This window comes from Hemitrygon akajei, chromosome 4, assembly GCF_048418815.1.
Source record: "Hemitrygon akajei chromosome 4, sHemAka1.3, whole genome shotgun sequence".
NCBI classification, from domain to species: domain Eukaryota; kingdom Metazoa; phylum Chordata; class Chondrichthyes; order Myliobatiformes; family Dasyatidae; genus Hemitrygon; species Hemitrygon akajei.
This window is the reverse complement of record NC_133127.1, coordinates 73,162,432-73,187,693: the sequence shown is the minus strand read 5'-3', so window position 1 is coordinate 73,187,693 and position 25,262 is coordinate 73,162,432. Positions and strand designations below refer to the sequence as shown.

The following is a 25,262-nucleotide window of genomic DNA, read 5'->3' as shown; positions in this document are numbered from 1 at the left end:
GATAGAACTGAGGAACAGTAAGGGCAAAAGGACCCAAATGGGTGTTGTCTACAGGCCACCAAACAGTAGCTTGGATACTGGGTGCAAGTTGAATAGGGAGTTAACATTGGCATGTGGCAAAGGTAATGTCGCAGTAGTTACGGGGGATTTCAACATGCAGGTGAACTGGAAGAATCAGGTTGGTGCTGGACCACAGGATAGGGAGTTTGTAGAGTGCCTACGGGATGCATTCTTGGAACAGCTTGTACGAGAGCCGACCAGGGACAAGACTATTCTGGATTTAGTGTTATGTAATGAACAGGATTTGATAAGCGATCTTGCAGTAAAGGAGCCATTAGGAGGTAGTGATCATAATATGATAAGTTTTTATCTGCAGTTTGAGAAGGATAAGGGCAGCTCGGAGGTGTCAGTGTTGCAGTTGAGCAGGGGAAACTATGGAGCCATGAGGGAGGAGCTGGCCAAAGTTAACTGGACGGATATCCTAGCAGAAAAGACAGTGGAACAGCAATGGCAGGTATTCTTGGGAATAATGCACAAAGTGCAAAATCAGTTCATCCCCCAGAGAAGGAAGGATTCAAAGGGGGAAAGGGGCCACAGTGGTTGACAAAGGAAGTCAGAGATTGCATAGCATTAAAAAAAAAGGAAGTATGACAGAGCTAAGGTGAGTGGGAGGACAGATGATTGGGAAGTTTTTAAGGAACAACAGAACTTAACTAAAAAGGCAATATGGGGAGAAAAAACGAGGTACGAATGCAAGCTAGCCAGGAATATAAAGGAAGATTGCAAAAGCTTTTTTAGGTATGTGAAGAGAAAGAAGATAGTTAAGAACAATGTTGGGCCCTTGAAGAATGAATTGGGTGAAATTGTTATGGGAAACAGAGAAATGGCAGAAGAATTTAATGAGTACTTTAGATCTGTTTTCACTAAGGAAGACACAAGCAATCTCCCAGATGTATGGATGGGCCAAGGACATAGGGTAACAGAGGAAATGAAACAGATTGACATTAGGAAGGAAACGGTGATGAGTAGACTGATGGGACTGAAGGCTGACAAATCCCCAGGACCAGATGGTCTGCATCCTAGGGTACTAAAGGAGGTGACCCTGGAAATTGCGGATGCATTGGTAATCATTTTCCAATGTTCCTTAGATTCAGGATCCGTTCCTGAGGACTGGAGAATGGCTAATGTTATCCCACTTTTTAAGAAAGGAGGGAGGGAGAAAACAGAGAACTATCGACCTGTCAGCCTGACATCGGTGGTGGGGAAGATGCTAGAGTCCATTATTAAGGATGAAATAGTGGCATATCTAGATAGCAGTGATAGGATTGGGCCGAGCCAGCATGGATTTACCAAGGGTAAATCATGCTTGACTAATCTGTTGGAGTTTTTCGAGGATGTAACCAGGAAGTTAGACGGGGGAGATCCAGTGGATGTGGTGTACCTTGATTTTCAGAAAGCATTTGATAAGGTCCCACATAGGAGATTGGTGGGTAAAATCAAAGCTCAGGGCATCGGGGGGAAGGCATTGACATGGATAGAAAACTGGTTGGCAGATAGAAAGCAAAGGGTAGCAGTGATTGGGTGTTTCTCGGAATGGCAGGTGGTGACTAGTGGGGTGCCACAGGGTTCGGTATTGGGACCACAGCTGTTTACAATTTACATCAACAATTTAGATGAAGGCATTGAGAATAACATCAGCAAATTTGCTGATGATACTAAGCTGGGTGGCACTGCGATGTGATGAGGATGTTAGGAGAATTCAGGGTGACTTGGATAGGCTGGGTGAGTGGGCAGATACTTGGCAGATGGCGTTTCATGTGAATAAGTGTGAGGTTATCCACTTTGGGAGTAAGAACAGGAAGGCAGATTATTATCTGAACGGTGTAGAGTTAGGTAAGGGAGAAATACAAAGAGATCTAGGAGTCTTTGTTCATCAGTCACTGAAGGTGAATGAGCAAGTGCAGCAGGCAGTGAAGAAGGCTAATGGAATGTTGGCCTTTATTACAAAGGGAATTGAGTACAAGAGCAAGGAAATCCTCTTGCATTTGTACAGAGCCCTGGTGAGACCACACCTGGAGTATTGTGTACAGTTTTGGTCTCCAGGGTTAAGGAAGGACATCCTGGCTGTAGAGGAAGTGCAGCGTAGATTCACGAGGTTAATTCCTGGGATGTCTGGACTGTCTTACGCAGAGAGGTTAGAGAGACTGGGCTTGTACATGCTGGAATTAAGGAGATTGAGAGGGGATCTGATCGAAACATATAAGATTATTAAGGGATTGGACAAGATAGAGGCAGGAAATATGTTCCAGATGCTGGGAGAGTCCAGTACCAGAGGGCATGGTTTGAGAATAAGGGGTAGGTCATTTAGGACAGAGTTAAGGAAAAACTTCTTCTCCCAGAGAGTTGTGGGGGTCTGGAATGCACTGCCTCGGAAGGTAGTGGAGGCCAATTCTCTGGATGCTTTCAAGAAGGAGCTAGATAGGTATCTTATGGATAGGGGAATCAAGGGATATGGGGACAAGGCAGGAACCAGATATTGATAGTAGTTGATCAGCCATGATCTCAAAATGGCGGTGCAGGCTCGAAGGGCCAAATGGTCTACTTCTGCACCTATTGTCTATTGTCTATTGAAATAGAAGAGTTTTTAACTTGAATATTAACTGGTTCTCTTTCCACTGGTGCTGCCTGACTGGCTGAGTTCTTCCAGCATTTCTGTCATTGTTGCTCCTATATATCAGCTTCCAGTAAACTATGTACAAGGACATCCAGATCCCTCTAGACATCAGTGTTTCCCAGTTCTCTCACCATTTGAAAAAAAATCTGAGTTTTTCTACCTTTGTTTTCATTTATTGAACTGGATAATTTTACATTTTACAACATTGTGTTTCATCTATCACATTTTTTCCAGTTCACTTCAGCTTGTCTCTTTGCATTCTCACCACAATTTACATTTCCACATAACTTCATGTCATCAGACTTGAAATGTTCCATTAGACCTATTATCCAAATGTTTAATAAGGATTGTGGTGAGTTTGCCTATTTGCAAGAGCATTTGAAGAATCTGTCCTTGCCAACTTGCCTCTCAAACCTTAAATTTCATTTGTTTAGATTGAAAGATCTGGTTTCAAGTTTAGTGTCATAGTGAGTTCTTTTAATGTTATACTGAGTCCTATGTTCTCAATATTTCCTAACTAGATACACTTTGAAATAATGAAGTCCTTCCTTTTAAAAATGGAAAGCATGTTCAGTTCAGTACAGCTGCTACGTAACACTATTAATTTGCTGACCATCTTTAATTGTGTTGTGATTTAGGAATTACACCTCCAAGAGGAATTTTACTGTTTGGTCCTCCTGGTACTGGGAAAACCTTGATTGCTAGAGCTGTAGCTAATGAAGTTGGAGCTCACATCATTGTCATCAATGGCCCTGAAATTATAAGCAAGTAAGTGAAATGATTGTGCAGTGTGATCCCAGTGAGTATGCCATCTTTTTTAAGTTACTATTCAGGAGGAAAATAAGATAGTCAATGTGGAAATGATCTGGTATTTGAATGCTTTGTATATGATAATGATTTTTCAATATTGGGGCAATGTCATATTTGCGAAGCACCTTAGAAGAAGCATTATTTCGTATATAAAATCTCTTGGAAATACAGAAACCTAATATTGGGAGGAAAAAGTAGGGAAAATTGGGGAAGATCCCTCTGACATTACTGTAAAACCAGACACAGGTTGCAGTCCTAGTAGAGCACTCTTAGGACCAGACTGGTGTTGGACCACAGAAATTCCCTGTATCACCTTCTTCTGCAAAGGAGAACTGATCTACTTAAGTGTCAACGTAGCCCAGGTCACCTGGGTTCTGAAAACCACCGTAACTCAAAGTTTCTTGAATGCAGAAATGGCTAAGTTTGCAGTATTTGTACTGGTAGGTTAATAAGCTACAGATTAGTACAGATTTTGGTTAATTTTAGAACATATTTAGATCTTAGAATAAATTAACTGGAATAGATTTACAGCATAGATTCAAAATAAGTCCATAAAATACTGAACTAGAGTTTCAACCTGTTTTATTCTTTTTTTATTCTGAAATTTTCTTTCTGTTCAGAACTATAAATTATTCTTGCTTATGTATGTAATATCTATTGTTACAAGATTATTGTTAGTATTGATGTAGTAATTATGAACCATAATTCTATGGATCGCTAGATGTTATAAGGCCATAAGATAGGAGCAGAATTAGTCCATTTGGCCCATCGAGTCTGTTCTGCCATTTGATAATGACTGATCCATTTCCCTCCCAACCCCATTCTCCTGCCTTCTCCCAGTAAACTTTCACACCCTGACTAATTAAAAACCTATCACCCTCTACCTTAAATATACCCAATGAGCATGCCTCCTGTGGCAACAAATTTCTACAGATTCAACACCCTCTGGCTAAAGAAATTTGTCGTCCTCTCTGTTCTAAATGGACATCCCTCTATTCTGAGGTTGTGCCCTCTGGTCCTGGACTGCCCCGCTATAGGAAACATCTTCTCCACAATCGCTCTATCTAGGCCTTTAAACATTCGATAAATTTCAATGACATCCCACCCCCCCCTCATTCTTCTATATTCCAGTGAGTACAGGCCCAGACCATCAATTGTTCCTCATAGGGTTAGCCTATAGTGCAGTAGATAAAATTACCACAGTACTGTGCTGCCACAAAAACACATTTCATGCCATGTGAGTGATGATAAACCTGATTCTGATATGGGTCTCTGTTGTGGATTGAGAGTGGGAAGAGGGCAGGGAGAGGAGAATCATGGTTGAGAAAAAGGGGAAAGGAGAGAGGAAGTACCAGAGAGACATTCTACAATGATCAATTGTTTAGAATCAAATGACCTTGACTGGTGTCTCAGGGCTGGGTGTGTCTGCACCAGTGCCACCCCCTGCCCCTGGCACTTCTCTGCCACCTGTACCACACCCCTCCTACATTGCTCCACCTTCGCCATCCTTTGCTCCTGCCAAATTTACCAACTCACCCTCTGCTCCACCTTGGCAAATCCAGTACTGTGCCCCAAGTCTTAAGCAACCTAGCTTTATATATGTGCCTAAGACTTTTGCACAGTTCTCTATCTTCATATTGTCTGCAACTGTGTCACAAAGCCATTGATTCCATCATCCAAATCATTGACATACAATGTAAAAAGAAGCGATCCACAAAAACAGAAGAGTACCCCAAATAATGAATGACTGAAAATGTTCAAACCCCAAAGCCCCCTCTCCCCTTCCCAAGCACACGCAGCCCCAAACCATCAACCCTTCCCCACTTATTCCAGCAGAAACCATCAGTGCTCCACCACCCACCAAGCAAGCAATAGCAAAGCCCCCAGATAGACCATGATCTGCAGTCTAACAAAAAGTATTGTTCACCTGACAATTTGACATGCCACAGGCTCTCTTTCTCACTAACAATGAACAGCGAGAAGGGAGACCAACAAAACAGTCACTGTTACAATGATACTGTGTGCCACAATGTTTTTCTCCTGAGTTTCTCTGACTTGAGAATTGGCAGCAAACCATCGAGAGAAGGAGCAAGAGCAATTGCCCAAGTATAGTGGGCTCTGACTGCCAATCCGTTGTTTGTGATGTTTTGCTTCTCTGGCGATGCCTCAGTTGGCGACACCAGCATGGAATTGGCCCATCCAGAGGGCCACTCAGCCTCACTCCAAAGGCTTGCGTCTTCCAGGCCGCATCCTTGAGATATTGAAAAACAGCTGGTCAGTTAGCTCCAGGAGTGGGAACCACTGCCGTGAAGAACCTGCAGTTTGAGTGCAACTGTATATCATGGACTCTAACAGAACCCCATCCACCTTGAAAAGGAAACAAGAGACATTAAAGAGAAGAAATTAAAGCTGTTTTGCAGATAAACTCAAAGAAGCCACTCTCTGGTGATATATTTATCATCCTTTTCAATTTTGTCCTCCTGTTACACTTCAACTCTTCCCACTGTCTGCAATTTTGCTCTATAATTCAGATTCAGATTCAGTTTATTGTCATTTAAAAACCACAAATGCAATGCAGTTAAAAAATGAGACAACGTTCCTCCAGATTGATATCACAAAAACACATGACAAAACAGACTACACCAGAAAATCCACATAACGTTTGGCAATCCCCAATCCAGAGTCCGGAGAGGCTGCTGCGTATTAATATCGCGCTACATCTGCCTGTCCTTCCTGTCAATCTCACTACACACTACCTCTGACTGTATACCAACTGTCCCATCCTCAGCCCTGTCATTTTGGTTCCTATCCTACTGCCAAATTAGTTCAAACCCCACACCCCACCAACAGTTCTGGCAAATCTGCCGTAAGGATATTGGTCCCCCTCGGGTTCAGGTGTAACCCATCCCTTTGATACAGATCATACCTTCCTCAGAAGAGATCCTAATGATATAGAAATCTGAAACCTGCCCCCTGCATCAGTTCCTCAGCCATGTATTCACCTGCCAAATCATCCTTCTGTGGTGCATGGCACAAGCTGCAATCCAGAGATTACTACCAGGGAGGTCCTGATTTTCAGCTTTCTCCCTTGCTCTCTAAATTCTCTCTTTAGGACCTGCTCCCTTTTCCTACCTATGAGATTGGTGCCAATATATATCAAGACTTCTGTCCGCTAACCCTCCCCTTTTAGGACCCAATCTGAGCCCTTTCTGATCCTGGCTCCTGGGAAGCAACATATTATCCAGGTGTCTCTGTCATGTCCACAAAATATTGGGTCTACTCGAACTATGAAATCCCCTATTACTAGTGTAGTCCTCTTCTCCACTCTTCCCTTCTGAGCCATTGTGCCAGACTCAGTACCAGAGACCCGGTGGCTGTGGCTTTCCCAGTAGGTCCCCTCCCCCCAGCAGTATCTAAAACAGTATACTTATTATTGAGGCGTACTGCAACAGGGGTACTCTATACTGGCTGCTCATTTCCTTTCCCTCTTCTGACAGTCACACAGGCAGCTGCCTCCTGCAACTACGTCCCTGTCTCACCACCGCAGTTTTCTGTATGAGCTGAAGGTCCTCAAGCTGCAGCTCCATTTCATTAATACGATCTTTGAGGAATTGCAGCTCGGTGCACCTGGTGCAGGTGTGGTTATCTGGGAGGTCTCTCAGAATTCCCACATCTCACACAAAGAACACAACACGTGGAACCATTCTCACTGCTCCAACAATGTACTAACAGACGAAGAATAAAGAATGAAGAAGCTACTCACCTCGCCCAAGCCTGATAAGTTAAAGCCACCCCACACTAACACTGGCCCACTCCAACAATGATCCCTCTGCTTTGTCCCTGCCTTATTCTTATTTGTTCTTTCTGATAAATTGCGATTCCATTGGAGCATAGGACAACACCAAAAGCCTGCGAACACTCCTTTTTAAATCTCTCTTCTCGTCCTGTGAGTCTCCTCCTCTCTCGCTCATGATTTGATTGGGCTGCTGGAAAAACATGTGGAGAAGATGTTAAATGTTAACACGTTATGTGGAGAGCTCTGAATAATGTCAAGAATACATGCTGTGAAGTTTGGGGTTGCTGCAAAAATACAAGTTCCAAATGTGCTGGCTGCTCTTCGCCACTGATTTTTGTTTTGTCCTCTGCTGTTGGTTATGTTACGGAGTCCAGAGGCAGATAAGACTGTATGCTGAATATGTGTTTTATAGATCTGAATACATGGAATGGATTTGAGATGTAAAGATAATTTGCTTTTTTTGAAATAATTGATTTTAATAAATTATTTTTACAAATTTCAATTTAAAACATTAATACTGCTTTTAAAAATTAATATTCAATATTACAGTCTGGTTTTCTGTTTGATATATGTGACTGCTATCTAAGTCATGAAATATGATTTCAGCAATTGTCAGAATAGTCGTGTTCTAGCCTGTTCACTCGACAATGTTTTATGATGTAAGATCCTGACAATACGTGCCTCGTTGCTTTGGATTGGGTTGATGTTAGCGCACAGATTCACACTGGTGGATCTGGAAATGAAGGATCTACATTTAGTTTGGATGTCGCAGGCAAATGCAGGTGACCTGTGTGCTATCCCAAAAGTTTCTGTAATGTTGGTTAATTTCTCCAAGACTGGGTTGTAATTTAATGATTTATTGCTGTTTTAATTTCCCAATGCTCAGGTACCTGCCTTCCTGTTTTTCAGGTACTATGGAGAAAGTGAAGCAAGGCTGAGAGAGATCTTTGCAGAAGCCACTCAATGGTAATTAAAAGAAATTAAAGTTGCTGTGTTTAGCAAGGGACTTTAATAGAACCATGGGCACATTGTGACTTTGTTTACTCCTTTTTTCTGAAATCCAAAACTAATCACAATTTTCTTTTCTTTTTCCCTCTGTGACAGAAAACAGGCAAATTTCATTTCATGGTCCTGATATCTTATATCTTTGCTTGTAATTTCCTGTTTCTTGCATCATCCTGGTCAATGTAGGTTTATGTCCCAAAGCTGCATTGTCGTTTTCTAAAATGGCATAACGAGTATTCCTATTATACCAGTTTATCCTTGTTGTTTCCTTTTGCTTAAGTAATTTGTTATGCCTGATACTGCATTTTCCCTTGCTGAGTTCCTTGTTTATTATTTATTTATTCTCTTTCCCTGCATTCTCACTTTCCCCTTCATCTCTGAAGTGAAACTGGGCTGTGTTGGCCATCATTGAGGATCCCACCACCCAGGACATGCCTTCTTCTCATTGCTACCATCAGAGAGCAGTACAAGCACCTAATGACACACACTCAACATTTTAGGAGCAACTTCTTCCCCTCCTCTATCAGATTTCTGAACAGTGAACTACCTCACTTCGTTTTGAACTGCTTTTTTATTTTTTCTGTATATTTTTCATCTAATTTAAAGTATATTTTATGTTTTGCACTGTACAGCTGCCACAAAACAGCAAATTTCACAACATATGTCAGTAACAATAAACCTGCTTTTGAATCCGGTGTGAAACAATTAGTTACTATCTCTTATACTCTTTCATCCTCTTTTACTTTCACCGCTAAGAACTGTATTCCTTTTTAACAGCATCTGCTACTTCTGCTGGCTTCTCAGTATTATAATTACAATTTTGCCAATGGATCTGGAGCAATCCTTTGCTGTAAACTGGTGATCGTTTGGTACAACTAATTTTTATTGACAAAATGTAGCAGTTCTGGCTTGTTTTAGAAGTAACTGCTACATTTTGTCAACAATAAATAGTTATACCTAACGAACCTCAGTTTGTGACAAAGGATTGCCTCAGACCTGTTGGCAAAATTGGAATCACAGCGCTGCGAAGCTGGCAACAGGAGCAGCTTGGAGTAGGATTATCTGGGAGCTTTTGTTGATTCGTTCTGTGTGTCTGGTGAACACAGTTGAATGGTCAGCGCTGCCAGTCCATTGGGGATTGTTGTTCGATCATGTGGTGTTTGCCTTGGGGTTTGTCCTTTTTTTTTATTGAAGTGCTGAAATATTGTTCCGGTTGCCGACATTTGAATCAAACACTGATGTCAGCGACCCTGAAATTGGTCGGTGCTGGCAGAAGAGAAATTTACTGCCAAAGCTTTGGTGGGTAGAACTGAAAGTCTTCAAAAGGAATATAAAATAAATGTGAACAAAATCAAAGGTTTAATACCATCAATTAAGGATCTTATGAAAAATAAGGAAAATTGCTTAGTCTCATCTTGAAAATTTGACTAATCTCTGCGAAGCTGTTGCTAAGCAACATCAAATACTGATTTCATTATTTCCCAAGAATAAACATGCACTGGAAGAGTAAGAGGAATGATTAGCTACAGAGCTATGGAGAAGGAAAGAGCAGTTGCAGAAAAGGAAGAAATAGCTTAAGTTGGAGGAAGAAATTGCTGCACATGTGGCCACGGTTAAAGTGCTAAGGGCTTCAAGTGTGGCGAGTGCTAACTCAGGACAGTCCTATGTTGTGAGTTTCTATGTTGAAAAGGCACAAAGAAAAACAAATAAACACTTAATATCAGTGTGGATTCATTTGTTCTCCAAGTGTCTGTGAAACATGAACAAGACTCCCAAGAGATAGTTCAGGGTGTTTACTCTCAGCCTGCTGTAATGAGAGACTGAACCAATGTTATATCCAACAGCTCAGAGAGCTTACATGGACATTGATTTGCAGCATGGAAACACTCTTGTTTCAGACGATCGAGTTTAAAACAGTATTATTGATATTATGAGGAAGCAAATTGAAATAATAGCCTAATTGGTGCAACAATGCATTTCATCTTTGCCTAAAAGAGTGATTCAAATCTCCGATTGCAATCGATTGTAGTAATATGCATTCATGAAGGCCTTTGAAAATAGTGTTGAAGGCAAGACTGAAAGTCATAGTGACGACCTCTATTTCCTTGAAAAGTACACCAGAGGTCTCTCTAGAGAACTTGTCAGAAGTTGCTAGCATGTTGACCCTAGGAAAAGATGTCAAAGCCAAGGTTTTGCGACAGGAATATTTTGGTAATGAACAGACAATTGCATCTCCCTACATGCAAAAGGCTCTTTCTTGGGTACATATCAAATCTGAAGACGTGAAAGCTCTTCCAAGACTACAGTCTTTTTCTTAGAGGCTTTTGCAATGCCATGGAAGAAGTGCAGTACATGCGTGAGATGGACATGCCTGCCAATATGTTGATTGTTGTAAATAAACTGCTTTATATGTTTAGCGATAAATGGAGAGCAGTAGTCTGAACTTAAAGAAAGGCACAACTAGCTTCACAATATATATTGTGAAGGACGTCACTGTCACTATAAAACTTCAGTAACTTGCCTTTCTGTTTCTTTAAATCATATACAGTGGTAGTTCTGACACCATATTCTTCAGTAAGACGCCACACAGACACACCACGATCAAGCTTCTGCAATAACTCCACTTTCTACGTTATTGATAATGATAGATGCTTCCTTCTCTTTTTCTCATTGTTACCCATAGGAGTATCTGCAGCTCTTTTTGACATTTTCACAGTGAAATTAAACACAAAGTCAACAGTGAACACAAAATATCAGTGAACAGCAAATGCTCGTGTAACCAGTACGAGCGCTGAGCCACAACTGACGTCTGGCAGCCTCTGTTAGTGCTGCCATGTCACACCTGAGTGTTGTCAGCTGTTGGCGAGAAAAACTTTGGTTTTCGGAACGTTTTGGATTTCAGAATTTCGGATAAGGGATTGTGGACCTGTATTAGAAAGGCAGAACTGTAAGACTAGCTTCACTGGCATTGCTGATTTTGTTGAAAGACAATTAAAGATTGCTACAGACCTGGTGTTTGGAAGTATACAGGATACTCCATCACTGGCAATTTGCAAAGGTGTGACTAAAGCTAAGTCACAACTTCATTTTAAGGTTATAAGAAGCAGCTTTGCCACTATTATGACTACTGTGAGAAGTAAAGCTAAAATTGAAACTGGAACCAATGGAAGAGAAATGGTCTTGTCAGCCAAAAGTTTTTTTTTCTGTTCTGTGAAGAACACATATTAGATTTGTGTCCTCAGCTGAAGAAAGGGCTTGTATTGAGAAGGTTACCTTTCTAAAGGAAAATGGTGTCTGCTCTGCCTGTTTGTGTACAGGACATATCAGCAAAGATTGCAAGAAACATCTTTCATGCAAGGTATGTGGTTTTAAGCATCCCGGCATACTTTGTATTCATTCTAATGAAAAGGGTGCTGTATCAAAACAAGCCGTGAAAGAATCAGACACAGCAGAGAGTAGTTCCCTGGTATCGAATGGCTGGCGATTTCTTAACTCTAGTATGTGAAGACTAAGAAATGTAACAAGACAGTGGTTACTTGTGCTTTCCTAGATCAAGGGAGTACAGCAGTGTTCTGTGTCATGGATCAAGAGAAAGTCGTGAGTAGCTACAATATTAGAAGTAGCTGGCTTAGATAGTTAAAATTATTATGAACTACCTAACACAAGAAAGTATGCCTATCCACAGAGGGAACATTCCACGGCAAAGCGATCTCCATGGATGGCCTCACCTGAAATATGTCCATTTTACAGAGACTGAAATCGTGTTGCTGATTGGGACAAATGTGTCTTAAGCATCGGAGCTTTTGCAAATGATATGCAGTGTTAATGATGGACTCTTGGAATCAGAGCAGTGCTGGGTTGGACTGTGAATGGATCACTGAAAGGAGACGATGATGATGGATGAGATTAATGGGATCTCAGTTTTGATCTTAGATGATCTTTGCCATTCCTTGAATGGAGTCAGGATGAACAAACTGGTATGTCAAGAGAAGACCATAAATTCATTGAGGCTGGTTGCAAATTCTGCAAAACTGTTGGATAGCCACTACCGGATAGGTTTACTTTTGAGAAAGAAGGAAGTTAACATGCCAAATTACAGGAAGGTTGCAGAACAGTGTGCTCTAAATCTATGGTGGAGGTTTAAGAGATTTGTCATTTCACACTGACTACACAACTTTCACGAAGGATGTCATCTCCAAAGGTTATGCCAAAAGAGTGGAATGCAGTGATGGGAAAGCCTGGTATATTCCACATCGTGGTGTTTACCACCCCAGAAAAGAGAATCCTAATGTTGTGTTTGACTGTGTAATGACTTTTCAGGGAACATCACTCAATGCTCAGCTCTTACAGGGACCAGATCTTACTAGCTCACCAATTGGAGTCATAACCAGACTCAGAAAGGAACCAGTGGTGATCATGGCAAATATTGATCAATATTTCATCAGGTCGGAGTAGCAGCGGAATATCAGATCTGCTGAGGTTTCTCTGGTGGCCTGATGGTTTCCTCAGCCAAGGTTTGACTTTAAAATGGTGGTACATGTCTTTGGAGCAACTTCGTCACTGAACTGTGCCGCCTTTGCCCTTAGGAAAAACCCAGAAGACAAATGAAGACCAGTTCGGCTGCAAGACAATGGATAAGGTTTTGCATTGCTTCTATGTTGATGACTGCCTTGTGTCAGTGTCCTCTGAGGAAGAAATGGTGTCTCTCTATCACAATCTTGTATCCATTTGTGATAAATTTGGCTTTCGACTCACAAGGTGGATAAGCGACAGACATAGTTTGCATAGTATGATACCAGAGGAGCAAAGACCAAAAGGTGTAAAAGATTTGGATTTGGACAAGGTCTCTTCAGGTGAACCTCTGTTTACATGTGTAGGAGTGGTTTTCTTTGTACCTGTTGAGGTGAAGAGCAGAAGGAGTACAATGAAGGGGTATGGGGTGATATTTACCAGACTAGATATATGAGCTATTCACATCTGCTTTGGACACATAATCCTTTGTTAATAGACTTTGATGCTTTATAGCAAGACGAGGACAGGTTCGTGAACTTTGCTCTGATATTGCAACAAACTTTGTTGGAGCTGAATGTGAATTAAAAGAAGACATTGAGAAATAGGACTATTCACAGATCAGTGATGTCCTTCTTCGGAAAGGAATTAAGTAGATTTCTAACCCCTTGGCTGTTTCATATCATGGAGGAACATTGGAGAGATTGATCAGGTCTTTTGAAGGTCCACTATGAACGTACAGAATCTTGACAAAAGGATTTCCACACAGTTCTTTTTGAAGTAGAGGCTGTTATCAATGTTCATCCAATTACTAAGGCATCCTCTGATCCCAGTTATTTGGAAGAACTAATACCCAACCATCTGTTGCTTCTGAAGATCTGACCATCCTTACCACCAAGAGAGTCCCAAAAGGAAGATATTTATGGTTGTCATAGGTGGAAGCAGATACAATACATATCAAACTTGTTTTGGAAAGGAATACTTAACACAGTTACAGGAACATCAGAAATAGTCAGGTTTAAAGCACAATTTCCTCCCAGGACACATGGTGCTCATAGTTGACAACACAGCCCCTTGTAACGCTTGGATCATGGGAGGAGTCATTCACGTCTTTCCAGATAGAAGAGGATTTGTGCAGCAGGTGTGCATCCAGACCAAGGTCAGCTGACTGGACAGACTTATAACCAGAATCTGTCTTACACGGGCGGAGGTTTGAGGAGCTACAACTCTAGAAGCTTCACTTACTTTGACTTGACTTACTGACTTGACAGAGAGTGGCGGTAAAGATCACTCTGAACTGGGCTAAGTGCTGGTAACCTCTGGCCTAGATGACTGTTACATGACCTTGAGAAGAAAGAAGAAAGAGGACATTTGCATAAATGTTAAGATGTTTATCCTTGAAAATTTCATGTCTCTTATTTTTATAGTATGTAGTTGTAATAATTAAGGAGTGGGATGTAAGAGCCATGTATCTATTTTCTGTCTGTATTGTATTTTGTGTTGTGTGTTTTTATTATGGGTTACCTGTAACTTGTCACGTGGATTGGAGTGTGGTAGAAGCAAATGAGTATAGTCACATATTCACCCTCTGTGCTATTTGTTTAGTTTTAGAGAAAGATATGGTTAAATATTTTTTGTTGTCTGCTTATTTCATTATTTCGCTTGCTTTGCAAAGATTACTAATTCTACTGCACTAATTACATTAGTTCATTAGTTTTTATCGCTATATAAGACACTTTATCTTTGCTGGTTTTGTAATAAAGGGTCAAACATGCTTTGTTGACTTGGAACTCAATTATTTAGAAGCACATCATCCAGTGTTTATTACCTCACTCAGTCTCTCAGTAGTTTTGGTTTGTTTTCAGGTAGCCACTACACTTTTATTTACTGTTTTATACAAGTATTTCTGGCTGGTCCAGCTAGAGAGGTGGGCTTTATGACTGTCTTTGAATTATTTAGTCTAAGCCTCCGATTACCAGGTTGGAACATTACCAGTAGCCTACCCTACCTTTTACGATGTAATTTCTGGGGCTGGACTGGTGGACTGTGTTGTTTGGTGACAAGTGTAGGAGAGAATATTTTTTTCATTTCTCAAGTTAGAGGTTGTTTAATAATTAATAAGCAGTTTTTATTTGAAAGTATTTTATTACCATAGCCAAGATCACATTTAAATCTTGGCCTTGAATTGACAGATTTTCTCATCAGAGGTGTGTTTGCTATCAAGTGAACCAAATGAAATGAAAAATTTGCTGCTTCATTCTTGCAGAATTCTTCTTGAAAAAAACAACCCCTGTATTTCCAAATTAACGTTAGTGAAAAAAATATTCATTTCTTTGGATTGAGTATGCCATAATGTCTTGGAAAGAATGCATTTAATAGCTTATGTCTCTTTTCCAGTCAACCATCACTGATATTTATAGATGAACTTGATGCCATATGCCCGAAGCGGGAGGGAGCTCAGCATGAAGTTGAGAAGCGAGTTGTAGCATCGCTACTCACTCTAATGGACGGTATTGGCTCGGTGAGTAAAGAGTGGTACTAGTTAAACAATTATTCAGCAAGGTGAGTTGTGATCACATGGGAAAGGAAGAGATTGTATTGCAACTCCATAATGTACTGGTTAGGCACAGGAGTACATTCAGCCAGAGACTCATTCCACCGAGATGTAACACTGAGCGTCATAGGAAGTCATTCCTGCTTGTGGCCATCAAACTTTACAACTCCTCCCTCAGAGTGTCAGACACCCTGAGCCAATAGGCTGGTCCTGGACTTATTTCCACTTGGCATAATTGACTTATTATTATTATTTAATTATTTATGGTTTTATATTGCTATATTCCTACACTATTCTTGGTTGGTGCGGCTGTAACGAAACCCAATTTCCCCTCGGGATCAATAAAGTATGTCTGTCTGTCTGTCTAGTTCTCTGCTAGTATTTAATGTCTTCCTAACTCATTTTTTATTCCTACTATTCCTTTCATAAGCATTTGTGAAATTCTATTTACTACTGAGAATTTAGCTTGCCTTTTTATTGCAAGCAATTGTCACTAGTTTCATATTTCTCTTTTCAAATATTTCTCAACGGTTGCTATGGTTGAATAATTTTTACTTTTCTGAAAGAATGCTTAGTTATTTTATTTCTTTTCCCACCTCCCTTTCAGTCTGCATGTAAACTGAGTAAAATACCTTGTGTAGTAAGAATTGACCTACTCAAGGTTCCCAAGTAGAAGCTCAAAGTCAAATGGCAGCTATCCCTTCTCTCTACTTGTTAGTCAGTTCTGACTTCGATTTGGTGCATCCAAAACTTGTGAAAAACTCGTGAAAAACTCTTCAGAGAATGTTGTACATAGGCACTGAGGCTAGTGGTCACATCCAGTAATGGCAGATAGTGTGAGCACTCGTCCTAATGCTATGCATAATATTTTACACAGCAGGTGAGGCATGTATGTGGCTTTTTCTTCCAGGTAGGTTCTTCTCAAAATTTTCTCCAAGTAGTTGTGCTAGCCCTCACCGCTCTTTCCTCTGTACACCTCCTTCCCACCATAGTGTCCTCTGCCTCTCCCCAGATGCCTCCCTGACCAAGTCTGTACAAATGCTTCCACTGTAATAGGCACTCCTTACAGGATGTACCGTAGACTGGCTTTTCTCTCTTGTGTACGATGTCTGTGAATGATACAGAATTGATTTTGGGGGCTTTGACAAACTGGTGTAAACCTCCCAACAGAGCACTTCTTTTATTTATGCTTTCTGATATATTAAAACTTTGAGACCACCCTCTCAGCAGTCAGCATCAGTCCAATAACACTGTTTTCCTTCATCTTTGCAAATATCCTGTTGTTAAGGTGGTATTCTTCATGCCACAATGTATGTATAACTGGGAACCCTCATGTTGAACAGCACGTAAGTAAACAGCAGCCTGTGGTTCAGAGCATTGAGGCCTGGTTGTTTATGATCTAGCTGATGCTGCAGAGAGGTCTAATTCATGACAGTTCGGTTGGTGCTTAAAACAGTTCAGTTGAAGATGTATATTATCTAAGTTGTATTTTGTCACATTATGAAAGAGGTGACCTTTGATAGGTAGATAGATACTTTATTCATCCCCATGGGGAAATTCAACATTTTTTCCAATGTCCCATACACTTATTGTAGCAAAACTAATTACATACAATACTTAACTCAGTAAAAATATGATATGCATCTAAAATCACCCTCTCAAAAGCATTAATAATAGCTTTTAAAAAGTTCTTAAGTTGATGAGGTTGGTGAGGTGCCCAGGAATGGTATGGCTGAAAAAGGATTTTGTTAGTAGTTAATGCTCTTTTCTCTTGCTTATGTCCTCTCTCTCAAGTTATCCATGATTACATATCATTGGATTTGCATGGCAACAATGACTTAGTAATGCAAGAGATTATAATCATCTGGGCATTCTCTGTCATAATCATCTAGCACTTGTTTTGCTGTTTCAAATATTATAATCCTGCTCTGAAGCAATGTGATATATTCTACAGTAGTTGGATGCATTCTTTGAATCTGTGCTTTTAAAGATAAAAATATTTACTTAATTTGTCATGTATATCAAAATATGTAGTGAAATGCATTGTTTTGCATCAGTGACCAACACAGTCCGAGAATTGTACAGGGCCAGCCTGCAAGTGTCCCCACACTTTCAACACCAGCATACCATGCTCACAACTCATTAACCCTAACCCTTACTGTGTGTCCTGGAGTGTGGAAGGAACTCGAAGTTCTCGGAGGGAACCTACGCTGTCACAGGGAGGACGTACAGACAGCGGTGGGAATTGAATCCTGATGGGTGATCACTGCGAGACACATGCCCAATGACTCTCTTAAAACCATTCTTGCTTCTTTTTTGTTTCAATGATGCCATATTGGAATGCCGTAAGGCCTATTTTAGCTGTTTGATAAGGAGCAGTGCACACCATTGCTTACAAGGTAGTTGAATGCTGCACTTCAGAAACATGAAGTTGTGAATAAAGGGGACCTTAGTGAACCTCATTTTAGGGCAACCCTGTTGATGGTTGCCCGTGGGAAAGTATGGGGGGTTGCAACCAATGGGGAGATATGTTGAGGATATCATTTATGGTTTATAGGGCAGCTGTGGTCATGTGAGTAATGCAAAGGCACATGGAAGGAAAAGTCCTTAACAAAAATAATTTGGCTGATTATCTTGGAAATGAAGACTTAGAATCTCATGTGATGGTAACAGTAGGTAATCGAAGTTTGTTTAGGTATATTTGGTGCAGAGCATGGGGATGAGTAGCCAAGTGTAGAAATTCAGAAGTTGCTGTCAGAAAGACCCCAGTCCTGTGTGGAAGATTCTGTCACTGTCCTTATCAATGGATTTGACATTTCATTCACCTGCAATGAACTTGCTGTACTTGCCTCTTAGCTCTACCCAAGTTAGTTGAAAGAAGCAAGGCAGGTAAATCCCAGAGTAGGTGAATTTTTTCAGTTTAGTGTAAGTGAAGAACAATATTATGACCTCAGTCTCTTTCCTCCAGAGGAATATTAATTGGAGATATTTATTTTGAGATGGTTTTGTCTCTTATTAGTCCCGGATCTATTTCCCAAACTTTTATTTCTTTTTATCCAAATCCTCTTCATGGTTTGAACTGTGCTTATGTGATTGAGGATTCTTTTATCTTAATGGTTGAGAATCTTGTTCACAGGTGGCACGTACAGTCTCTGTGTGATGCCTATCAAGTCTTTGTGGGCAAAATGACCAGTAACTGCTGTTCTTTCATTGCATTCTTCCTAATTCAGTCTAAGATCATTCAAAAGAAATTATTGAACAGAGGGATTGTAACGTAGCTTGCCAAGTGAGAGTGGTTGGAATATATTGGAGGAATATATATTTATCTGCTAAGTTGGGGTGAGAATGATAAACATATTGGAGGGTGGGTTGATATTAGGAGAGTTATATATGTATGTATATGCAAATATGTATGCCAGGAGACATCCCTTCCGTGTACATATGAGTCAAATCCTATTACAATATATTTGATCCAGTATAATTTCTTTCCCTGCAGAGGATTCCGTTTAGAAACATTAGTGTTTAGTTTATGATGAGATAAAACCTTTCCTTGTTAATAGTTGTGCTATTTTATTTTCCTTCCTTGGGAATAAAATTATAGTTTTGGAATAATTTACAGAAAACATTTCTAAGTAATTGAAATGTAGCATTCCTAGCAGTTCTATGCAGTTACAATAGTATGATATAACCCATTGTGATTAGGCAAACATTTTAAGTCAAACTTCAATTGCTCACGAGTAGAGGAACTTCATAAACTGTGACAAGGTCATCCCTCTGTTCCACTGGGTATGAATTTCTGTGGTTTTTAACACAGTAATTCTAGCAGAGAAGAAATGGTGAGTCATTCCAAGTTAGAAGTGATTGGGAAGGGATTTTGCAGAGGTGGTATTTCCATACCTCTATTGGCTTTGTACTCCTAGATTGCATTGACCGTGAGTTAAACATTATAATGAATGACACTGTGAAATTACCAGAAAGACCCAACCAAACCAAATGTTGCAATTTTTCTATAACTGAGCACATTTGCATGAAGCGATGTCGCAGGAAAGCAACACCAATCATCAGGGACCCCACCACCCAGGACATGCTCTCTTATTGATGCTGTCGTCAAGAGGGTACAGGAGCCTTAGGAATCACACCACTAGGTGCAAGAACAGATATTACCCCTCAACCATCAGATTCTTGAACCAAAAGGGATAACTTCACTCAGCTTCACTTGCCCCATCTTGGAAATGTTCCCACAACCTATGGAGTCACTTTCAAAGACTCTTCATCTCATGTTCTTAATAATTACTATACCTTTCTTTTCATATTTGCACAGTTTGTTGTCTTTTGCACATAGCTCGAATGCCCAAGTTGTTGTGGCCTTTCATTCTATTATGGTTGTTATTCTATGGAGTTATTGAGTATGCCCCCAAGAAAATGAATCTTAGGTTTATATATGGTAACAACTGTGTATTTTGATAATAAATTTACTTTGAACCTTAATGATGGATGCCGTCTTCTTGAGGCAAGTCCTCTTGAATTTGTCCTTGATAGTGGGGAGCCTACCGATTGGAACTGGCTGAATCTACATCGTTCTGCAGCAGACTTTTGCGATCGTGTGCATTGGAGGCTTCATACCAGGTTGTGACGCCACCAGTCAGAATGCTCTCCACTGTACATTTCTAGAAACTTATGAGAAACCTTAGTGACATGCCAAATCTCCGATCAAGATATATCCTCCGAAATATTGACACCCAACAACTTAAATCAGCATCAGAATCAGGTTTAATACCACTGGCATGTGTCGGCAGTACAATGCAATGCATGACATATATAGAAAAAATAAATAAATCAATTACAGTAAGCCTATATATGTACATTAAATAGTTAAATTTAAAATAGTGCAGAACCAGAAACAATTAAAAAAAGTGAGGTAGTGTTCATGGGTTCAATATCCATTGAGAAATTGATGGGAGAGGGGAAGAAGCTGTTCCTGAATTGCTGAGTCTGTGCCTTTAGGTTTCTGTACCTTCTTCCTGACGGTAATAATAAGCAGAGGGCATGTTCTGGGTGATGGGGTCCTTAATAATGGACACCGTTAATGAATGCTCGCACATCGCCTAATGATAGGGTTCAACGCTCCTGGGAAGTAGAACTTCAACATTCACTCTCATAACCAATGGAGTAAAATTTATTATTTAGTTAATAATTCATCTATCTGCGCACGCCATATTTTAATTCAGTTTAAGATAGTACATAGGGCCCATATGTCCAAAGATAAATTGGTGCATATTTTTCCTAATATATGCCCTATTTGTGATAGATGTAATGCAGAAGTGGCTACTCTAACCCATATGTTTTGGTCATGTGTAAGTTTAAATAATTTTTGGAGGGATGTGTTTGGAATATTATCTAAAGTTATAGATATGGATGTTCAACTTAATCCACTTACAGCAATTTTTGAGATTTTCCGAGAGGAAGCAAGCAAAGTGTCTGCCTCCGCCCAACATGTGATAGCTTTTTCAACTTTACTGGCTAGGAGAGCTATTTTGCTACACTGGAAAGAATCTAACTCGCCCACTGTTTTCTATTGGCTCTCCTCCATCATGTCATGTTTAAGCTTGGAGAAAATTGGAAGCTGGACATTTGATACATCTTTTGATTTTGAACAAGTCTGGCAACCCTTTATTCGATATTTTCACATGATTTAATTTATCTTTATTTATTTATTTATCTTTATTCTCTTTGGAGAATATCCTTGTCCATGAAGGTTCGGAGATGACTGGAAGGATATGTTTTTTTTCTCTCTCTTTCTTTTTTAAGTTTATCCTCATTTGGACTGCCCAATCTTTTTCTTTCTTTTTTTTCTTTCTCTCTTTTTTGTTTTAGTTTCGTTGGTGGGGTTTTTCTTTCTCTATCAATAAAATTTCCAATTTTTTTTTACGATTTCTATGAGGAGTTTAATTTCTCTCTGACCATTGTATATATAACAGCATAATATATTACCTATTTGAGTTTGATATTATATGCTTTTTGTCTTTAATATTGCTGTTTATATATCTCTTATATTATCTACTTGTTAAACTCTTTCGATTTGTATTTGTATATTCTTTATTTGAAAATCAATAGAAAAGATTGAAAAATGAAATAATGGACACCACCTTTCCTTGAAGATGTCTAAGTTACTACAGAGGCTAGTATCTATGATGGAGCTGACAAATTTTACAACTTTCTGTAGCTTCTTTCAATCCTGTGCAGTAGTGCACCCCTCCCATACCAGACAACAATGCAGCCTGTCAGAATGCTCTCCATTGTATATCTGTAGAAGTTTTCGAGTGCTTTAGGTGACACACCAAATCTCTAATGCAATATGGCCACTGTTTTGTCTTCTTTACAGCTGCTTCATAAATGTCAAGGTTTATTTTGTGTCTATCTCTGAATGTTGTATTTATGGAATGTATTTTATTTGTTTGTATTAGGAGGGAAGTCAAGGACAGGTCCTGGTCCTTGGTGCCACAAATCGACCCCATGCCTTGGATCCAGCTCTTCGGCGACCAGGACGGTTTGACAAAGAAATAGAGATTGGAATTCCAAATGCTGCGGATCGCCTCGATATCTTGAAAAAATCTCTGAAGAATATTCCAATCTCATTGACTGAGAAGGAGCTGGTACATATTGCAGATGGAGCTCATGGATATGTTGGTGCAGATCTGGTAGCAGTCTGTAAGGAAGCAGGTAATGGTGCCGCAAAGTGAGAATCTAAGTTTTGCTGTTGTACCACCTTGTAAAAATGAGGTAATGTTACCAGGATTTAAGCTCATAAATACAATAGAACAAGATACACGGATTTTTGCAAATGCATAAAATATTGATGTGATGGGTTGTCTCAGAATGTATTATAAGCTCTTGTGTAATGCTGTCATTGTTGGAAACAGGCGGTAGAAAAGTGGTTTTTGCAAACTGAGTTCCTGATACATGTAAATCACGTATTTCGCTACTGGGAAAGCAATGGAGTTGTACAGTTAGCTTTGGTATTACTTTTTTATGTCTGGCTATAAGCATTGTGGATATTACTGCAAGGAGATCCTACTTTGCTTGAAGAAACTATGTTCTCTGTTTAATTAGTAATCAAAAAATTTCCAGGTTATTCTTAACAGATATTAATTGTTCTTGGATGTTATTTATGAGAGATTCAACATTCAAGATTCAAGATTCTTCAATGTAGTTTCCAGTAGACAAGTATAAAGGAGAATGAAATAATTGTTACTCCTGATCTGATGGAGCACAAAAAAAACAGTAAGATTAAGAACACAATAATAATTAATTACATAAATATAAGCATGTAAGAAAGCTTATATACATAGATTTATTGTGTGTCGATAAAGTGATGCAGGGCACAGGAGTTTCTGTAGATACGATGACTGACAGAGAATGATAAATATTGGTTGTTGGAGAGGTGAATGAGTGGGTGGAAGTGTTGATCAGCCTTACTGCTTAGGGAAGATAACTACTTTTGAGTCTGGTGGACCTGCCACGGATGCTACATAGCCTCATCCCTGATGGGAATGGAATAAATTATCCAAAAGCAGGGTCGGTGGGATCCTTGATGACATTATTGGCCCTTTTCAGGCACCTTTCTGTGTATATGTCTTGACCGGTGCCAGTAATGTGCTGGGCAGTTTTGGCTACCCGTTGTAGAGCTTTCCTGTTCTCTATAGTGCCGTGTTTTGTTCTATGCAGTGATACAGCTTTCTAGGATTCTCTCTCTCTCTCTCTCTCTCTCTCTCTCTCTCTCTCTCTCTCTCTCTCTCCTCTCTCCTCTCTCCTCTCTCCTCTCTCCTCTCTCCTCTCTCCTCTCTCCTCTCTCCTCTCTCCTCTCTCCTCTCTCCTCTCTCCTCTCTCCTCTCTCCTCTCTCCTCTCTCTCCCCCCCCCCCCCTCCATCTGTAAAATGACATGAGTATAGATTTGCATAGTCTAGCTGTCTTTAGCCTCCTTGGAAAATAGAGGCTTTGGTGAGCTTTCCTGATTGTGTAGAATGTTTTTTGAGACCATGAGAGGTTCTGCAAGATGTGCACTTCCAGGAGTTTGAAACTGTTTGCAGTTTCCACTGCTGTTCCACTGATGTAAAGAGGGATGTGAGTTCTTCTGAAGTCAATAGTCATCTCCAACATCTAGCATTTGCAGATCTTCTTGTGTTTGTAATCATCTCCTTCGTTTTGTTGACATTGAGGCCTCGAGCTCTGCTACCTCCTCACTGGTGATGAGCTCCGCAGCTGTTGTGTCATTGGCAAACTTGACAATGTAATTACTTGAGTGTGGCCATGCAATCATACGTGGACTTAGCACATAGCCCTGGGGCACTCCTCTACTGAGGAGAATGGGGATGGAGGAGCGGTTGTGCATCTTGACTGTGGTGTATTTAGCCTGAGGAGTACAAGTTTATTCACCAAGGTCTGTGGGACACTCCAGACTCAGCATTCTGACATACAGAAGTATTATTTCTTGTTTTCTAGGTGTGTCAGGGCCAGGTACAGGACATCCTATGGCATCTGTCAAAGAATGGTTCTGTCAGTAAGCATGTTGGGAACGTTAGTATTGCAGTTATTAGAGTCCAAAGAAAATATGAATTAAGATGAAGTAATGATTTTATATGTTAAGCTATGAATTTAATAACAAGTACCTTTTTAAAAACAGTTAATCTGAAAGGCATTTCCCTGCTGTAGTCTGAAGGAGGACTATTGAATTTGATGGACTGTGAATCCTTTATGTCACTTGCCCCTAACAGGAATGCAGGATTTCAAATGAGGTGCCACCTTTGACCTTACTTGAGCAGGCCTCTTGCTGGGCGTAGTCCTAGATAGTACTGATATATTCAATGTCTGCTTCTACCATGGGCATCAAAGTCAAGCATACTGTACCCCAAATTGGAATTAATCTCACTGTGAGATATTCATGATAGGCAGAGATCTGGTGTCATTAACCCAAGCATCTGCCAATACAATGTGTTCAAATCAGTTATGTTTCATGATCTGAGCTTGCCTTTCAGGCATCATTGGGAGTGCTGTTCAATGATTGACCTCAGCAGTAGTATCTTTCCTGGAGTGGATGTAGCATAACAATTGCCAACTTTGAGTGAGTGCGCTCTGTTTTCAGCTTAGACATATTGTCATTGACCATATGCAGGAGTTGTGCAGCATTATACAGAGGATGTAACTAAAGGTAGATCTTCGCTTCTGTTGAAATGGATTTATTTGATGAGCTGCTTCATGTAGTTGTAAGCAAGTTTACCTTTAAATTTCTGTTTCACTGCTTTGTGTTCATTGCCACTATAGTCAATAAATGACTTGACCATTTCAGCATTGTTTGCAGTTTGTTCAGGCCATCTGACTGCAGTTAAGTATTCTGTACTTTGTCCTCGGTTATTTCCAGATCAAATGAGAGAGTTTCGTTTCATGCAGTTTCCAATGAAAGGAGCAATTCTTCAAGTATTTGCATTGAAGAACAAAGGAATTTTCATTTGAAACTTTGAAGTTCAGTTTTCTCATATGCCACTGGGATGGAAAGTAGAGTTGACCGTTGAATCTGCAGGTTTTGTGGTGTATGTTACATTCTGGACAGGATTACAACAGCAGACAGAAATTTTTCAGTGACTGGAATACTTTTTTGCTGAGCGAAGGGCGCTGAGTAGGCTACGGTCAATTATGGAAAACCCTGAACATCCTCTACATAGCACCATCCAGAGACAGAGAAGCAGTTTCAGCGACAGGTTACTGTCGATGCAATGCTCCTCAGACAGGATGAAGAGGTCAATACTCCCCAATGCCATTAGGCTTTACAATTCAACTGCCAGGACTTAAGAACTTTTTTTTAAAGCTATTATTAATGCTTTTTGAGTTAGTGATTTAGATGCATATCATATTATTACTGA

The 25,262-nt window shown here is 40.1% G+C and overlaps 1 protein-coding gene across 2 annotated transcripts in view; it reads left to right on the top strand.

Annotated features, from left to right (window-relative positions):
• The window catches only part of afg2a (AFG2 AAA ATPase homolog A), a 385,051-nt gene that overhangs the window by 11,035 nt on the left and 348,754 nt on the right, over positions 1-25,262 (top strand). For both annotated transcript variants that reach the window (XM_073042831.1, XM_073042829.1), the window contains exons 6-9: positions 3,313-3,442; positions 8,190-8,246; positions 15,192-15,315; positions 21,813-22,068. In XM_073042831.1, the coding sequence (XP_072898932.1) occupies positions 3,313-3,442; positions 8,190-8,246; positions 15,192-15,315; positions 21,813-22,068 (567 nt within the window). The remainder of the gene's footprint in view (positions 1-3,312; positions 3,443-8,189; positions 8,247-15,191; positions 15,316-21,812; positions 22,069-25,262) is intronic.